The 15,860-nt window shown below is 39.1% G+C and overlaps 1 protein-coding gene and 1 pseudogene across 1 annotated transcript in view; one reads left to right on the forward strand and one right to left on the reverse strand.

Moving 5' to 3' along the window:
- The first annotated feature begins 867 nt into the window (after positions 1-867).
- On the forward strand, positions 868-1,311 carry LOC101572329 (annotated as a pseudogene).
- Positions 1,312-12,369: 11,058 nt separating this feature from the next.
- Positions 12,370-15,860, reverse strand: part of LOC101588020 (cytochrome P450 2C23-like) — a 63,886-nt gene continuing 60,395 nt past the window's right edge. The window contains exons 8-9 of the mRNA XM_004625546.2: positions 14,255-14,396; positions 12,370-12,883 (exon numbers count right to left, since the gene is read on the reverse strand). Coding sequence (XP_004625603.1) covers positions 12,702-12,883; positions 14,255-14,396 — 324 coding nt within the window. The 3' untranslated portion in view covers positions 12,370-12,701. The remainder of the gene's footprint in view (positions 12,884-14,254; positions 14,397-15,860) is intronic.

Raw genomic sequence — 15,860 nt, forward strand, 5'->3', positions numbered from 1 at the left:
GATTTGATTTGAAACTGTCTCATTGCTATATGTTTATCAATAAAACTTTGAAAAGAAAAAAAAAGTTACTGTGATAAAATCAGCATGGTACTGTGGGAAAAAAAAGACAAGGATCAATGGAACAGATCCACTGTATCTGCAGATACAACTTCAAACACACTCAGCCATCTTATCTTTGACAAAGGGGCCAAAACGCTCACTAGAAGAAAGATAGTCTCTTTAACAGGCAGGCGCGTATGCTGTTGAGCTATATCCTCAGCTATACAGCCTCTTTAACAAATGGTGCTGGAAAAACTGGCTCTCCACATGCTGGAAACTAAAACTAGGCCTGGGTCTATCACCATGCACTGAACTAAAGTTAAAATGGATTAATGATCTAGACATTAAAACAGAAACTAAATCTCCCAGAAGAAACAGTAGGTGGAAATCTTGAAGACATAGGGGTAAAAGACAGTTCATGAACAAAAATCAAACTGCACAGGAAATACTTGAAAGAATCAACAACTGGGACCTCCTCTTATTGAGAAGTTTCTGCACGTCAAAGGAAATCATCAACAGAGTGAGAAGACAACTCACAAATTCGGAAAAAATCTTAACCAATAATTACACAGATAAAGGTCTTTTATCTAGAATATATATATAAAGAACTAAAAAAACTTAGGGCCGCAAAATGGAAAGCCCCAATCCAAAAGTGGGCATCTGAGATGAACACACACTTCTCAGAGGAACAAATACAAGCAGCAAATAAATAACTGAAAAAGTGATCCACATCACTGGCCATTCGAGAAATCCATTAAAACAACATTGAGCGGGGCTCCAAAGTCGCAGTCCTCAGGAGAAAATCTCTTGGAGTTTCTCCGAGGGACAATGGCCACATATAGCCTGGCGAATGAGCGATTACGCGCCCTGGAAGACATCGAAAGGGAAATAGGCGCCTTCCTCCAGAATGCAGGGACGGTGATCCTAGAACCGTCCAAGGAAAAAACCAATGAGCAGCTGCTAGACTGGCAGGCGACAGCGTTCAGCACTTCAGTGCAACCCATGGAGGAGGAGCTGTCAGCTCAGATCTGTCACCTCACTCAGGTGGCCACAGGACAGCCCCGTGAGGGCTCCAGCTACTCTTCAAGGAAAGACTGTCAAATGGCTCTGAAGCGAGTAGACTATGCCCATCTTGAGCTCAGTGATGTTGCCCAAACCTGTGAGCAGATGTTGGAGAGCTCAGCCACGGAGTGGATTCAGAGTAAGGCGGGAGACCCTGACCTGCACTCTGGGATAGAACTGGAGGCCTGTAGGATGGGGTGTGTAGACTGACACATACATGCTGTGCTGCAGCATCGGAGTCAACTTGAACAAAGAGGCAGAAGGTGGGAATGAAGAAGCTAAAATTGAAGCCTGTCCCCAGCTATGCCCTGGCTCCTCCAGCAGGGTGCTGCTGTTACACACTTCACAGGCTCAGACGGGAACTGGAGATTCAGCCACCCAAACACTTCTTTAGGCCGTCATTATCCACGCAAACATCCCCTGCCCTGTCTTGGGCTTCCCAAAAGCTTAGCCCAATGAAGTTTCATTCTTCCTTATTGAAAGAATCAAAACATAAACTACAATTTTAACAAAAGCAATAACAATTTTTAAAAATAAAAAAAGCAACAATGAGATACCATCTCACCCCAGAAAGAATGGCTATCATAAAGAAATCAACAAATAACAAATTCTGGAGAAGCTGAGGGGAAAAAGGAACCATTCTGCACTGCTGGTGGGAATGTAGACTGGTACAACCACTGTGGAAATCAGTGTGGAAACTTCTAAAAACACTCAGACTGGAAATCCCATTCAATCCAACTATTCCTCTTCTGGGTATTTCCCCAAAAGACCTAAAAACATTGTACCACAGTGATATAGGTACACCCATGTTTATAGAAGCACAATTTGTCATAGCCAAATCTTGGAAGCAACCAAAATGCCCACCACCTGAGGAATGGATGAAAAGATGTGACATTTTTATATAATGGAGTATTACTCAGCTATAAAGAAAGACAAACTGGAAGGCTTCATAGACAAGTGGGTGTAACTAGAGGCTGTATTTATAAGTGAAATAAATCAGACTTACATGTGTAAATATCATATAGTCTCCCGTGTGTAGGAACCTGAAAGAAGAAGTAAAACCTGCAAGTTATAACAGATATAGTCAACAGAAATGGAACTTAAGGATTAAACAATGAAGATGAGAGAAAGGAGAAAAGACAGGAAAAAAGGAAGGGGAAAGACTTGCAAGTATATACACAGGATGGCTGAGGTGATTGTACTAAAAATTTCCATCAGTTTTTTGAAAATAGAAGTTAATGTGTAGAATTTTTACCTGGACTAACTCTGTAAGCTGATATCTGTGATCTAAGCAACTACATTGAAGACAGCAATGTGTAATACAAAAATCATACCTGAATTCCTGTCATCTTGGTCTTCTAAATGTGTACTGTTTCTAATGGCATATCAATTATTACTATACTCTCTTTAAAATAAATTTTTATAAAAGGTTAAAAAAAAGAAAACCAAGAGAGACAAGAACAAAAATTTAAGGTTTCTGGAAAACAAGTGGGAATATGTAATCATGTGTCCCATCTTACATAACTGTATCTGTTAATCTGAGCAACAGATTTGACAATAAAAATAGATAATATATCAACCATTGTTAACCAGCTATTCTTGTTTTGAAAATCTGTAACATATGTACTGTTGTAAATTATCCTGTTTTTGATTTTTGTTTTTGCTTTTGTGTTTTACTTTTCAAAATGAAAGAAAATTTAATTAAATTTAAAAAAAAGCTGGGAGCAGTGTGTGTATGTGTGTGTGTGTGTGTGTAGGTGATGGATAAGGGATACAGAGTTTCTCTTTGGAGTGATAAGAATTATCTACAATTGATTGTGCAGATATTTGCATAACTCAGATATGCTAAAAGTATGTTTTAAATGGGCTAACTGTATGATGCGTGAATTATATCTCAATCAAGTGGGTTAAAATTTAATTATTGAAACTGTCCTACCAATTTGGTTTGAAACTGTCTCATTGCTATTTGTTTCTCAATAAAATTATGGAAAAAAATGGGTTAAAAAAGCAACCTCTCCCATTTCATAGAGCATTTATATCTTATAGGCTAGAACTCATACCTTCATGCAGTGAAAACAGGCCGGTATAATCTGTGTGTCAGAAAACTGTGCCCCACTAAAACCCAGAGGTACTCTTACCATGGGAAGAGCAGCCATTGCAGAATGCTGGCCATCTCTGCCTGTGAGAGCTTGTCACGTCTCCCACCTTGTGGGTACCATGACAGGCTCTCAGGAAGATGACATTTAATTTTAGAGAAGTTGATCTCTCCTAGAGTGTAAAGGGATGTATTAGCTTTGAGTTATGTTTTGAATCAAAATTTACTTCATTTGATATTTTTCATAGTTTTTTTAAATTTTAGAACAGTTTTTCTTGTTTCATCAAAAGTAGAAGTTATAAACTTTTGCTCTTATGTTTTCAGTTGATAATCAAGAGTTGGGAGTGAATTCAAAATGCCCTCCTGTTTTTTGTTATCTTTAGCTCAAAGTTTCTAGTGCTGAACACATTTTCTTCCAGATGCAGCCTCATGCAGTGCCCTGGGTTTCCTTACTTTTTATCTCTAGCCCAACCTCTGGGCTGGATTTTGCATTGCTGTCTACAAATAGCTCCTCTACAGAAAGCCAAACTCCCAAACTAACTACACTCTCTGTCTGCTGTACTCATGTCTCACCTATTTCAGTAAACATTTTGTATAAACTATTGAGTGGGGCTGGGGAGATAGCTCAGCGGCATAAACACCTGCCTGGCAAGTGCAAGGTACTGAGTTCGAACCCTGGTACCCCCAAAAAATAATGCAGTAGAAAAAGTCTTTTCTAACTATAGATTGGTACGCATATATTAGTTGTATTTCTTGGTGCATTGCCTGGGTTATGAAGCTACCCTCTTCTCACCTGTTTCTCAGGGGTGTTGTCTGTAACTGGTTTGGATCTGAACTCAGTGTCCCTTTCCTTAGCGACTGTTCCTCTGGGGAAATGGCACCACCTATTGCCCAAGGAGAAAATGTGGGAGCCATTGTATCTTTTTGTCAGCCACGTCCCACACCTGCTTATTCCCTGAGCCCCTTGGGTCTTTCTGTCTGGAGATCCCCAGCACTGCCGTCTCTCTGCCCCTCTACCACCACGGTCTCCTCACTTGCTTGTCCTTGCCTCAATCATGGCCATAGCCTCCTGCCTAGTCTCTGCCGGGGATTCTACCACTTTCCCTGCACACATCCCTCAGCAGCCACAAGTCCTTCTTCTCTGCAACAACCTGGTCTATGGCTTGTTCTTTCTTTCTGTTCACATCCTTTATTGGTTCTCCATTGTTCCCAGTTAAGTTCTTTGCTTAGCAGAGGCTGTCCGGGACCTGATGTTTACTGCTTATCCAGCCCAGAACCTGTGCTTCTCCTCAGCACCTCTTCTTCCTCTTCGCCATGCCTTGCATTCAAAAGCTTCCAAGTTTGAGGGCCTGATTTCTCTCTCTATCTGGAGGCTGGTTGACATCTATTCATGTTTCGAAAATAAATTCAAGCAATATTCTCTCAACCTTTCCTATCACCTGCACTGACTGGTCTAATTTCAGAGTCCTTAAAGGCTTTTTACAAATACTGCATTATGCTCTTACTGTTTAATTATTTGTCTTCTATGATTAAAATACAAGGTTCTTAAAGGCAAAGCCTATTTCTTACTTATTTCTGTTTTTTTTTTTTTTTTCAGAACCGGGGATCGAACTCAGGCCCTTGTGCTTGCCAGAGAAGTGCTTATTCTACTGAGCCATCTCCCCGGCCCCCTTATTTCTGGGCTCCCAGTTCCTAGCCTATAATTGGAACATAACAGATATACGTGTTGTAAAGCAATAATAAATGATGAGCTCTCTCTTCCTTTGTGTTTGTTTACTTAGAGTGGGAAATGATTACATGAATTCTAGAGACAGGGGCTCTTCCGTATGTCCCCCACTAACCCCACTTCCAACTGGGCAAGCACTGGCTCGCTGGCATGTTGACTCAGCCTGTCCTCTAGCTGATGGAAAGCGCGCACAGCGTGGACTCTGGAGCCATTCTGTGTACCAGCGTTGCCCAATTTGTAAATTTGTCTATACCTGTGTAATCCACCTCACTGGGAGGAAAGTGATTCTGACTTTGAAAAACCTAATATGTTTACTCATCTTACATCGATGAAGATATCAGGGTATCAGGCAGGTTTACTAGGAAAGAGGAGCATGACTCTAAGTCGCTCGGGATGAAAGGGCTGCCACCTGTCAGACTTCAAAGAGGAGTCCTATTAACTGGACAAGTCAAGGTAGGCCAGCATATGGCATGAGCAGCCACATCTCACTGGTTCTAAGTTGTTCTTTTTCACTTTTCACGTCTCTGAAACTGGAATGTGTCTCAGAATACCTGGTACCTTAAATTCAGAGCAGTATAATAAGAAAGTTTAGTATTCAGAACCAAAATAATTTAGAAGCCTATACATGATTTAAGGTTAGGGAGGCATATCGGTTATTTATAGCTATATGAAGTGAATTTTGGACATTTCTTACTAAGCTACTAGCTCTGGTGGCAGGAATGCTCCCTACTGGCATGCAGGTCTCAGTTTCCAAGACAGTCAGTCAAAACTTTAGATTCAGAAGATTAGAGCGCCAAGAAAGCAGAGAGTTCAAGGTGAGTAGCACCAAGTCTCCAATCTCTGAAGAGACCAAGTCCTAGAAGAGCAGTGTATTCTGTTTTAAGATTTTGGGTTTCTTTGTGTGCAGAGCCAGGGATTGAACTCAGGCCCTTGCGATTGCTAGACTGTTTTATTTTTTTATTTTTATTTTTATTTTTTTTACGAAATTGATTTTATTGGTAGATTTTCGATACACCTAGTGATAATATGCATCACACGGAATTTGTACTTGTACACGATACACCTTGATTCCTCCCATTGCCTCCCCTCCTTCCCCTTTAATTTACAAACCCTTTGTTTCCATATTTTCCCTGAATTCTTTTTTCCTTTTCCCTTCCTTCCTCTCCTCTCCCCCTTCCCTGTTCCCCGTCGCATGTGAACATTTTCTTCCTATTTCCCAATATCAATTTTACATTTTGGTCCCTAGTTACACTCTGGTTATTCACACCAGAGAAACCATGTGACATTTAAACATGTGTGGCTGATATGTTTCACATAGAGTATGGTCTCAAGGTGTATCCCTGTGCTAGACTGTTTTAAATAAGAACATTCCAGGAACTGAACTAGGGAAGATCGTTCAGTGACTTTGGGCTAAAGTCCTTTTGGCTTTACACTATGCTTTCTGGTGGGCTCTGTAGCAAAGTGTCTTAAGTACAGGGACTTTGCTACCAGAAACTGAGATTGAAATCTGAGTTTTGCTCTTTTTATCTAAGTAAACTCAATCAAATTTCTCAACCACTGATCATCAGTCTTGATATCTGTATATGCCTCATACCATTGGAATACAGTAAAATCACTGTCTGGCTTAATGATTGGAAGGTATTATTTTCAATAGACCTCTGAGCTTTTCTGAGGTAGAATCTCTTGAGGACTTAATATTGTGTGTCACAGAATAGTCCTTGAAACTAAGAAATATTGGCAGCATTCAAATACAAAATAACTATGTGTAACTTTATAATTATTCCATCCACAAATGGAAGAGCTGTTGCTTACACCATTTTGCTATTAGGCCTTTATTCTGTTATGATATTATTCATGGATAACTGGGATAAATGTTAATGCAAGAAACTAAACTGTCTGACCTTAAAAAAATGAAGGGGAAATGAGGGGAGGGAGGAGAGAAAAGTTAGCTTGGTGATAGGGAACTGGTGGGAAATAATTTTAAATTAGAAAATGAGAAGTGGGAGATTCAGACTTATCCTGAGGAAGACATTTAAAGGAATTTTACAGGAAATTTGGCTTTGTGATGTGTAGCTGTCTTCTTCCACATGCTCAGAAACTTTCAGCAAATATTTATACTTTCAGGACTTTTAAGTAGGCTTTAGGCTTTTATTTTAAAAAGACACAGCAAAACATCATATGTACACTATAAGCATGCACAATTTTTAGTTGTGGATTTAGAAATTAAACCGCCACCAAAAAAGAAAGAAAAAGTATTGGTGTTTATATGGAGGTGCTGAGATAAAAGCAAGAGGAAAGTAGCTAAGACTTTCATCTCGGGGAAACTAGTTGGCAAATTCAAAACTTTCAAATGTGTGGAAAAAGCTGGGTAACAAAAGACAAAACTTCCTTCAGCTGGAAAGAAGGATGAGGGTGGGAAAAAGACAGGGAAAACTTGGGTGTTAACAAGTCCCATTTTCCGTGGTGCGATTGTAAAAGGTATTGTTTCTCTAATTTCTCTCTCAGTGTATTTGTTATCTGTGTAGAGGAATGCTATTGACTTTTGAGTATTGACTTTGTATCCTGCTATGCTACTGAATTTGTGTGTCAATTCTGGTAGCTTCTTGGTGGAGTTTTTTGGGTCTTCCAAGTAAAGTATCATATCATCTGCAAATAATGACAATTTAACTTCTTTACCTAGTCTTATTCCTTTTATTTCTCTCTCTTGTCTAATGGCTCTAGCTAATGATTCCAAAACTATATTGAATAGGAGGTGTGACAGAGGACATCCTTGTCTTGTACCAGGTCTGAGAGTAAAAGATTTCAGTTTTTCCCCATTTAGAATTATATTAGCCATTGGGTTGTCATAGATGGCTTTTATCAGATTGAGGTAGAGGCCATCTATTCCAGTTTTCTGTAGGAGTTTGAACATGAATGAGTGTTGGACTTTGTCAAAAAAGCCTTGTCTGCATCAATGGAGATGATCATGTGGTTTTTAGATTTAGCTCTATTGACATAGTGTATTACATTTATAGATTTTTGAATATTGAACCATCCTTACATCCCTGGGATGAATCCTACCTGGTCATGGTGTATAATCTTCTTGATGAATTGCTGCATTCTATTTGCTAGGATTTTATTGAGGAATTTTACATCTATGTTCATGAGGGAGATTGGCCTGTAGTTCTCTTCCTTAGTTGCGTCTTTCCCTGGTTTTGGTATCAGTATAATACTTGCCCCCAGGAATGATTTTGGGAGCACTGCTTCCTTTTCAATTTAATTAAAGAGTTTGAGAAGTCTAGGGATTATATTGTCCATAAATTTCTTGTAGAATTCCACTGTGAATCCATTAGGACCTGGACTTTTCTTTGTTGGCAGGTTTTTTTGTTTTTTTTTTTTTTTTTCTACATTTCGTATTCCATTGGCTGCTATTGGGTTATTGAGAGTTGATATATCTTCTTGATTCAGTTTTGGTAATTTGTACCTTTCTAGAAATCAGTCCACTTGTTCTGTGTCTTCTATTCTGTGAGAGAAGTGCTGCAAGGACAGCCAACATTGGCCCTCACCTTTCAGGTCAGTGAGGACTCAGGACATAGGAGAACCTATACTACAACATCATTTAACTCAGTTGTGTCCCAAATTTTCTGATCAAGGAGATTATGGGGCCACCGAGGAATGTGATCAGTGATGTAGTGTGTGCCTAGAGAGTCACATGTAGAGAAAACATTCTCTCAGGCTCTCACAGAGAACAAATTGGTCAAGCAATGGCTGTGACTCATCCACATGACTGACACTGACAAAGGATCTACAAAGTGTGGTACAGGGTTTTGGGATAAGTCCTGAGGGGACTTGACTGATTTTGTCAGATACAAAATTTACATTTCTTGATATATAGGTCTTGCTTTATCTTGGCCTTATCCATCCAGCAGAAAAGTGTAGAAACGAGGTATGAAAAGTGGAGCCATGTTAATATGCTGAGCTGTGGAAGGCTCAAGTCAACAGATTTGGACATTGCCAGTCCTGTGGATAACCCATTACTATTGTGGAGTACTGGACTATATTGAAATATTTTGCTGAATTCATGCACCTACAATATTGGGATGGCAACGGAATACCCATCTCTGACAAAACTAAACATAAAAAGGAGATCTAAATGAAGGACAATTTTGTATCTGTATATACAAAATTGTTAGAATAGATAAAGCCACCATCTCTTAATTCAATAAGAAGAAAGATTTGTACTAATAGTGTTTAGACAGGATATCAGGTCGGCATCTTGAGCTATGAATGAATACTACAAAGACAACAATATGCAATGTATTAATTGTTGTAACTCTCCTCCCAACCTGTTTTGAAACTGTCTCATTGCAATATTTTCTCAATAAAATTAATAATAATAATAAAAAACCAAGTCCCATTAACATTTATACCCAATGGGGGCCTGCTGGTTAGCTTAGTTGTCTAAACACCTGCTTGTGCAAATGCAGTCAGGTGCAGGATATCCTGGTTCAATCCCCAGCTTCTCATGCCTTATCAGACCTGCCCTTAAGGAAGCCTGAGCCGGGTGGGGCGGGGAACTCCTCGACTTTTGGCCAGGCAATTGAGACTGAGCATGGTGGTGCCTGTAATCCCAGCTCTTGAGAGGCTGTAAACAGGCAAATCACTGTGAGTCCAATCTAGTAATGAGACCCTGAATACCTTGTAGACCCTTCCCTAAAATACAAAAAACAGACAAACATTTATACCCCAAATTGGCTATTACCCAAATACCCAACTCTTTTTTTTTTATAATTTTATTGAGAAACAAATAGCAATGAGACAGTTTCAAATCAAATTGGTAGGACAGTTTCAATAATTAACACATTGCATACTACCCAACTCTTTATAACTCAAATACTTAGACATTGCTTTGATGTGTGAGGTAAAATATGCATGCTATTTACTACTTTAGCAATTTTTACATGAACAACTTTGTGGCATAAAACCTAATCACATTGCTGTGCAACCGTCATGTACCACTCTATCTCCAGAGTTTTATGTTACTTTATTTCATTTTTATTTATTCTTTCATTTTGTGTATTGGGTACAGGGTCTCGCTATGCAGCTTGGACTTGTAGTGATCCTCCTGTTTTCAGCCTTCCCAGTGCTGGGATTTCAGGTGTGCCCACCACACCTGGACTCAGTCCCTCGCCCAGCATGCCCTGGGGGCAGGATTGGTGCTGCCTGACTGGGGATAGAATCCTGGTCCCTGGGCTTGCCAAAGCAGGCACTTAGTCCGCTGAGCTATCTTGCTGGTCCTATCTCCAGCATTTTAAAAATCATCAACTGAAACACTGTACTCATTAAGTATTCTCATTCCTGTCTTTCCTCCTGGTAGCCACCATCATGTTGTCTCTATCAATGTGACTCATCTAAATTCTTCATGTAAGTGGGATTATATAGTGTTTGTCCTTTTGTGCCTGGCTTATTTTCCATAGTATAATGTCTTAAAGATCTTTTTCCACATTGTAGCCTGTGTCAGATGTCCTCTTTTTTTATGGCTGAAAATGATTCCATTTTATGTACAGAGCACATTCTTTATCCATTTACCTAATGAGGGACATCTGGATTGTTTACACCTTTTGGCTGTTGTGAACAATACTCCTACAAGTATCTGCATGAGTCCCTGATTTTAATTATTTGGCTTTATCAGTGGGAACTTGACTATCTCTTTAAGATATGTTAGGAGATAAGAGTCCAGTATTACTGAGTTTCTTAAAGACCTAATTTTCAGTGTTTTACATCTGTAGCAAAACTGAGGGGAAGGCACTACAGAGACTTCCTGTACACACCCTGCTCCTACAGATGTAGGGTCCTCACCACTGAGCAGCCACTCTAACACTGGACCTTTGTTATACACAGTGAGCCTACCCCAAAGCTCATCAGGGTCTACTTTTAGTGTTGTGCACAGAACAAATACACAGTGACGTGTACTCATCCTTCCAGGACCACAGAGCGTTTTCACTGCCCTCAAAGGCCTCTGTGTTCTGCATGTTCATTTCTCCTTCTTCCGATAACCACTGTGTTTTGTTTATTATCTCCAATTTAATTCTGTCGTTTTGGAATGTCGTACAACATTTGGCCTTTTCGATTGGCTTCTTTCACTTAATAGTAACAAGTCTCATGTAAGTTTCCTCCGTGCCTTTTCACAGCCTGCTAGCTCATTTATTTTTAGCACTGGATCAAACTGTGCCACAGTTTGTTAGCCCATTCACATCCTGAAGAACAACTTGATTCAGGTTTAGGCAACTATAAAGTTGCTATGAAGATGCCTACTGCAGGCTATGAGTGAACATGAATTTTCAGTTGCTTTGGGAAAATAGTAAGGAGAGTGACAGTGAATTGTGTGGTGAGATTAGGCTTAGTTTTATTTAAAAAAAAAACGTGAAGATATTTTGCAAACTAGCTGTACTGTACAGCTGTGCTGTACATTTTCTATTCCCAGCAGAAGTGAACAAGGGTTCCTTTTATTCCTCATCCTTGTCCACATTTGGTGTGGATCAGGGTTCTGGATTTTACCAGTTCTCAAGGTGTGTAGCAGTAACTCTTATTTGAAGCCACACATCTCTGATGACATGCTCACTGGCCAACTGTATCTTCTGTGGTAAGATCCATTCAGAACTCTGGCTAATTCTTAGCTGAGTTGTTAATTTTCTCAAGGTGGAATTTTAAGAGTTCTTTTTATATTTTGCTTAACAACACTTTATCAGATGTGATTTTTTTTCTCAGATATGCACTCTGATCTGCGGCCTGTCTCCTCATTCTCTTTCTTCAGCCCTACTCTGACAAGCCCTCTTCCTCCTAGTGTCTGGGCTTGCGCCTGCACTTAAGTCACCCCTGGTAGTACCTGATGCTCACCGCACTCCTCTGGGCCACCATGGGGCGGCTGCTGCTGCTGTTCTCTTCTCGGCCCCTGTTCTCTTGGCAACATGCAGGTGTTTCCTTGCGGCTTCCTCCCTGCTATTCAGCCTCCAGTCTGACCCTTCAGCACCTCCTAAAGAGGACACAGCCCCAGACATCTGACTCCCACTCTGGACATGCTTTCGTTCTTTCTCCAAGGTGCCTTCTTCTTGGGCTACGTTTAAGTCATAGTTGCAAAGACACCGGCTAGAGAAAGGAGAAGTTTGTGATCGGGCTATCATTTAAATAACTTATCATATCCTGTTAGACTGCCCATAGCTTAAGAAGAGGAATTTTTCAGATGAAGTAAAATCGCACATACAAATGTGTTGTGACAGTAAGGATTTATTTTGCAAACATGACAAAAATCATGTAAGTACTTTGAAATAGAAATAGAAAAGTACACATAGTCCACTGTATTCTTCTATTTCAAAAGATGTCAGCTAATTTGACAGATAATTACTTTATTTCCAAAGTCACCAGAAGAATGAAGACTCCACTATGTGTGATGGTCTCCGATAGAAGCTTTCTGCTGGAGCAGGGCTTATAAAGTACATTACGGGTTATAAAAATATTTTTGTGCCTCTGCAGTTTGCTGTACCTCAGCCTCAGTGGTAGAGTGCTTGCCTAGCATGCTCAAGGCCTTGAGTTCAACCCCCAGTACCACCAAAAGAAAAATAAAAAGAAAGGGTCCAGGCTTTTTTGCTATCAAGGAATTTGTAGATTAAAATAAATATCCATCTAATTTTCTGAGTAGAATTTCTGTCCTAGTCAGTATTTAAAGTGGAGAATTAGATTATATCTAAAGAAAAAGGTAAGTGATTACTTTAATTGGAATAGTTAAAAGAAATAAATTCTTTTTTATCTAGGTATTAGACACAGCTTATAGGATGGTGGGATATTGATAAACCCAGTAGTGATGGGCTTGGTATCTATTTCCTTTGGCTCCACCAAGGACTTCAGAGAAAAGTTTTGCAGAATGCTGGTGATAAACAGGAACAATTCCATACGAGCCAAACTCTCTCCAACACAGGCCCGTTTTCCTAGAAGGAGGAAAATACTGGCATTAACTCAACTGGAAACGCTGAGCAGGAAGGGAACACTTCGTAAACTGCTTGTTGATAAATCAGCACCCTACTTTGAAAGGATTCTCAATACATATCAAGATACTCTGGAGAAATGCTCACTGTTCAGTACTTCTGGGAATTTATCTGTGGGATCTAGAGATCTGTCTGTGAGGCTCAGTGGCATCATTATTTATGATGTTAGGAACTGGATAAAACCCAAGTATCTATCTATAGCAGACTGGTGAAATTAATTATTGCTCATCTATCATGCAATGCAACCTAAGGTTGTGTACGTGGATGTTTGCCTAATGCTATAGGCCAGTGAAGGCAAATCTTTCAGAGCTTCCAACGGCCCAAACGACCTGTTGTACCACTTGTTCACCACCACTGAGATAGGCTATCTTTTATCACTATATATTAAGTGAAAGTTGGTTATTAAACAGGTTGTACAGAATGAACCAACTTTTGTTTTCAAAGTATACATTATATATAGCCAGACTTTTTTCTTTTTTCCTTTCTCCCATTCTAGTTGTTTTTTCCCTTCAAGTAGTTTCTTTCCCTTTCACAATATCTACTGTATCTTTTGGATGACATTTACTCTTATACCAAGACACTTGAAGTACATTTGATAAACTATTAAGCGATACTTCTATTATGTGAAATTACAGATAAATATTTATTTTCCTCTTTTTTGCTCTCCATTCTCTAGTTTTATATTGAACATTTTTGATTAATTTTGTTAGAAAGAAAACATTTAATTTTATTTTTGAAAATATTACAAAGGAATATATATGATATCAAAGAAAAAAGAACACATACTGATCATTGCTAATCTGTCTGTATGGCCTTATGGGAGACAGTAGTTGAGAGCCGAACAGTTCTTAGACAGAAGGAAGACTATGTAAGATTCCAGCTTTTGGAGAAGAAAGATATAGGTGGCCATGACTCTCGAATGCACTCTGCCTCTAAGAATCAGAAAATTAGTACCAGTGAACAGTGAAAAACAAAGAAAAAATAATCTGTACTTTTTGTTGTGGACAAGTCAGTTTACAAAGGGAGAAATAACTGAAAAATGTTTGCAAAAACAGGTCCCAAAATGCATGACATCTGAATTTGATTAGCTTGTTTTGACATTCTAAAAAATTTGCATTGCCAAACAACGGAATAGTCCCCTGGACTGCTTGCCTGATCCTTTTGCTGTACGGATTTTAATGGCTCCATCTGGATTTGGGAAGTTAAAACTGAATGACTTTGCTACCACCCCAGGGTTACCTATACTACAAATTCAAGTTCAACATTGTCCAAAACATGCTTGTGTGTTGTCTGGATAGATTAATTTGTATTTACCCAAGGAAAAAGGCACAAAGTAGTCTGTTTTCTTGAAACAGCCATTTTCATCCAGAAAGTGTCCTGGGTCAAATTTCTCTGGATTGGGAAATTCCTGGCAGTCCATCATGATTGAAGACAGCAATGGTAATACAGTAGTGCCCTGGAACCAAGAAATGAAGAGCGTTGTAGCACTTAACATTATGTTTACTTTAATTAACAGCAACTCAAACACTCAATTTTAGTGGATTTAATAGAGCTGAGCACCTTAATGCTTATCTGAGGGACTGTCTCAAGGTATAGCTATTTTACATATAGAATCATACAATAGCTTCTACCCAATAATAAGTTTCTCTGGTAGAAAGGCAATATTACAGCTAATGTAAATAATCAATTGATGAAAATCTGAAGTTTCAACTCATATTGTCTGATCATAGGTATTACTTGAGTTGTTGCCTCAAACTAGGAGAGAGAACATGTTTATTAATTTTTCTTTGTTCTGGATTTATGAGTCAAAGAGATCTTGAGTTGCAAGTCTGTTGACTAAAACCCTACTTTCTCATTTGTAAAATGGGATGGCACCAACAGGCTTTACTCCTTGCCTCAGAGTTTTGTGAGCTTCAGATGAGAAAACAGTAATAGTAGCTGCTCTTTGTATTGGCCGCTTCGCACTGGCCTGACACTGCTTAGCTGTTCATAAATCTTACTGAATTCTCTCATCAACTATGTCCAGTAGATGGCTCTTTGTTTGCACTGCATAAATTAAGAAACTGAAGTTTAGAAGAGAAATAAACTTTTTGCATTGCACTTTTGGCTAGTGGCATGGTTAGAATTTGAGTGAAGTTTTTTCTAATCATAAAGCACTCCTACTTAAGTAAAAGCATGTTTTTTCCCATTTTTATTCGTTATAATATTTCCTTCCACTTTATTTGTACAATTATTGGGACCAGAAATGCACATGGTATACAATACTAAAACGTGTACAAAATTGGATAAATGGAAGAAGGGACCCTCCTCTTCCCATGCTGACTTGCTACTGGGTTTCCTGTTGGATGTAATCATACTTACCTATTTATGACCTATCTTCTGAGAGGTATCATAAGGATTTACAAGAGGACAAATACAGTCCCCACTATTTTCACATAAATGAAGCATACTATAGTGTTCTATGGCTTGCTTAGTATCCCATTTTTAAATAAACCTTTTACATGGGCATGTGTTAAAATGAAGATTTTTCTAGTCTTCAAATATGAACAATGGATATTCTTAGTTTGGAGGAAATCTATACAATAGATAAATTCCTAGTAGTGAAATTTTTCTTCAAATTCTATGATTTGAATTCTTTTATTATTATTTTCTTTTCCTGTATTTTAGGGAAGGGTTTACAGGGTGTTCATGGTCTCACCACTAGATCGGACTCATAGTGATTCTCCTGTTTACAGCCTCCCAAGTGCTGGGATTACAGGCACACTCCACCACTCCCAGTCTCAATTGCTGTCTCAGCGTGCCCCGGGGGTAAGGCCTGCATGGCAGACCCAGGGATCGAACCCCGGCACCTGCACCTATGATTTGAATTTTGATATACTGCCATAAGGTTTCTGTAGAAGTTATAACAATTAAAACTATA

This window comes from Octodon degus, unplaced genomic scaffold (assembly GCF_000260255.1).
Source record: "Octodon degus isolate 3935 unplaced genomic scaffold, OctDeg1.0 scaffold00010, whole genome shotgun sequence".
Lineage (NCBI taxonomy): Eukaryota > Metazoa > Chordata > Mammalia > Rodentia > Octodontidae > Octodon > Octodon degus.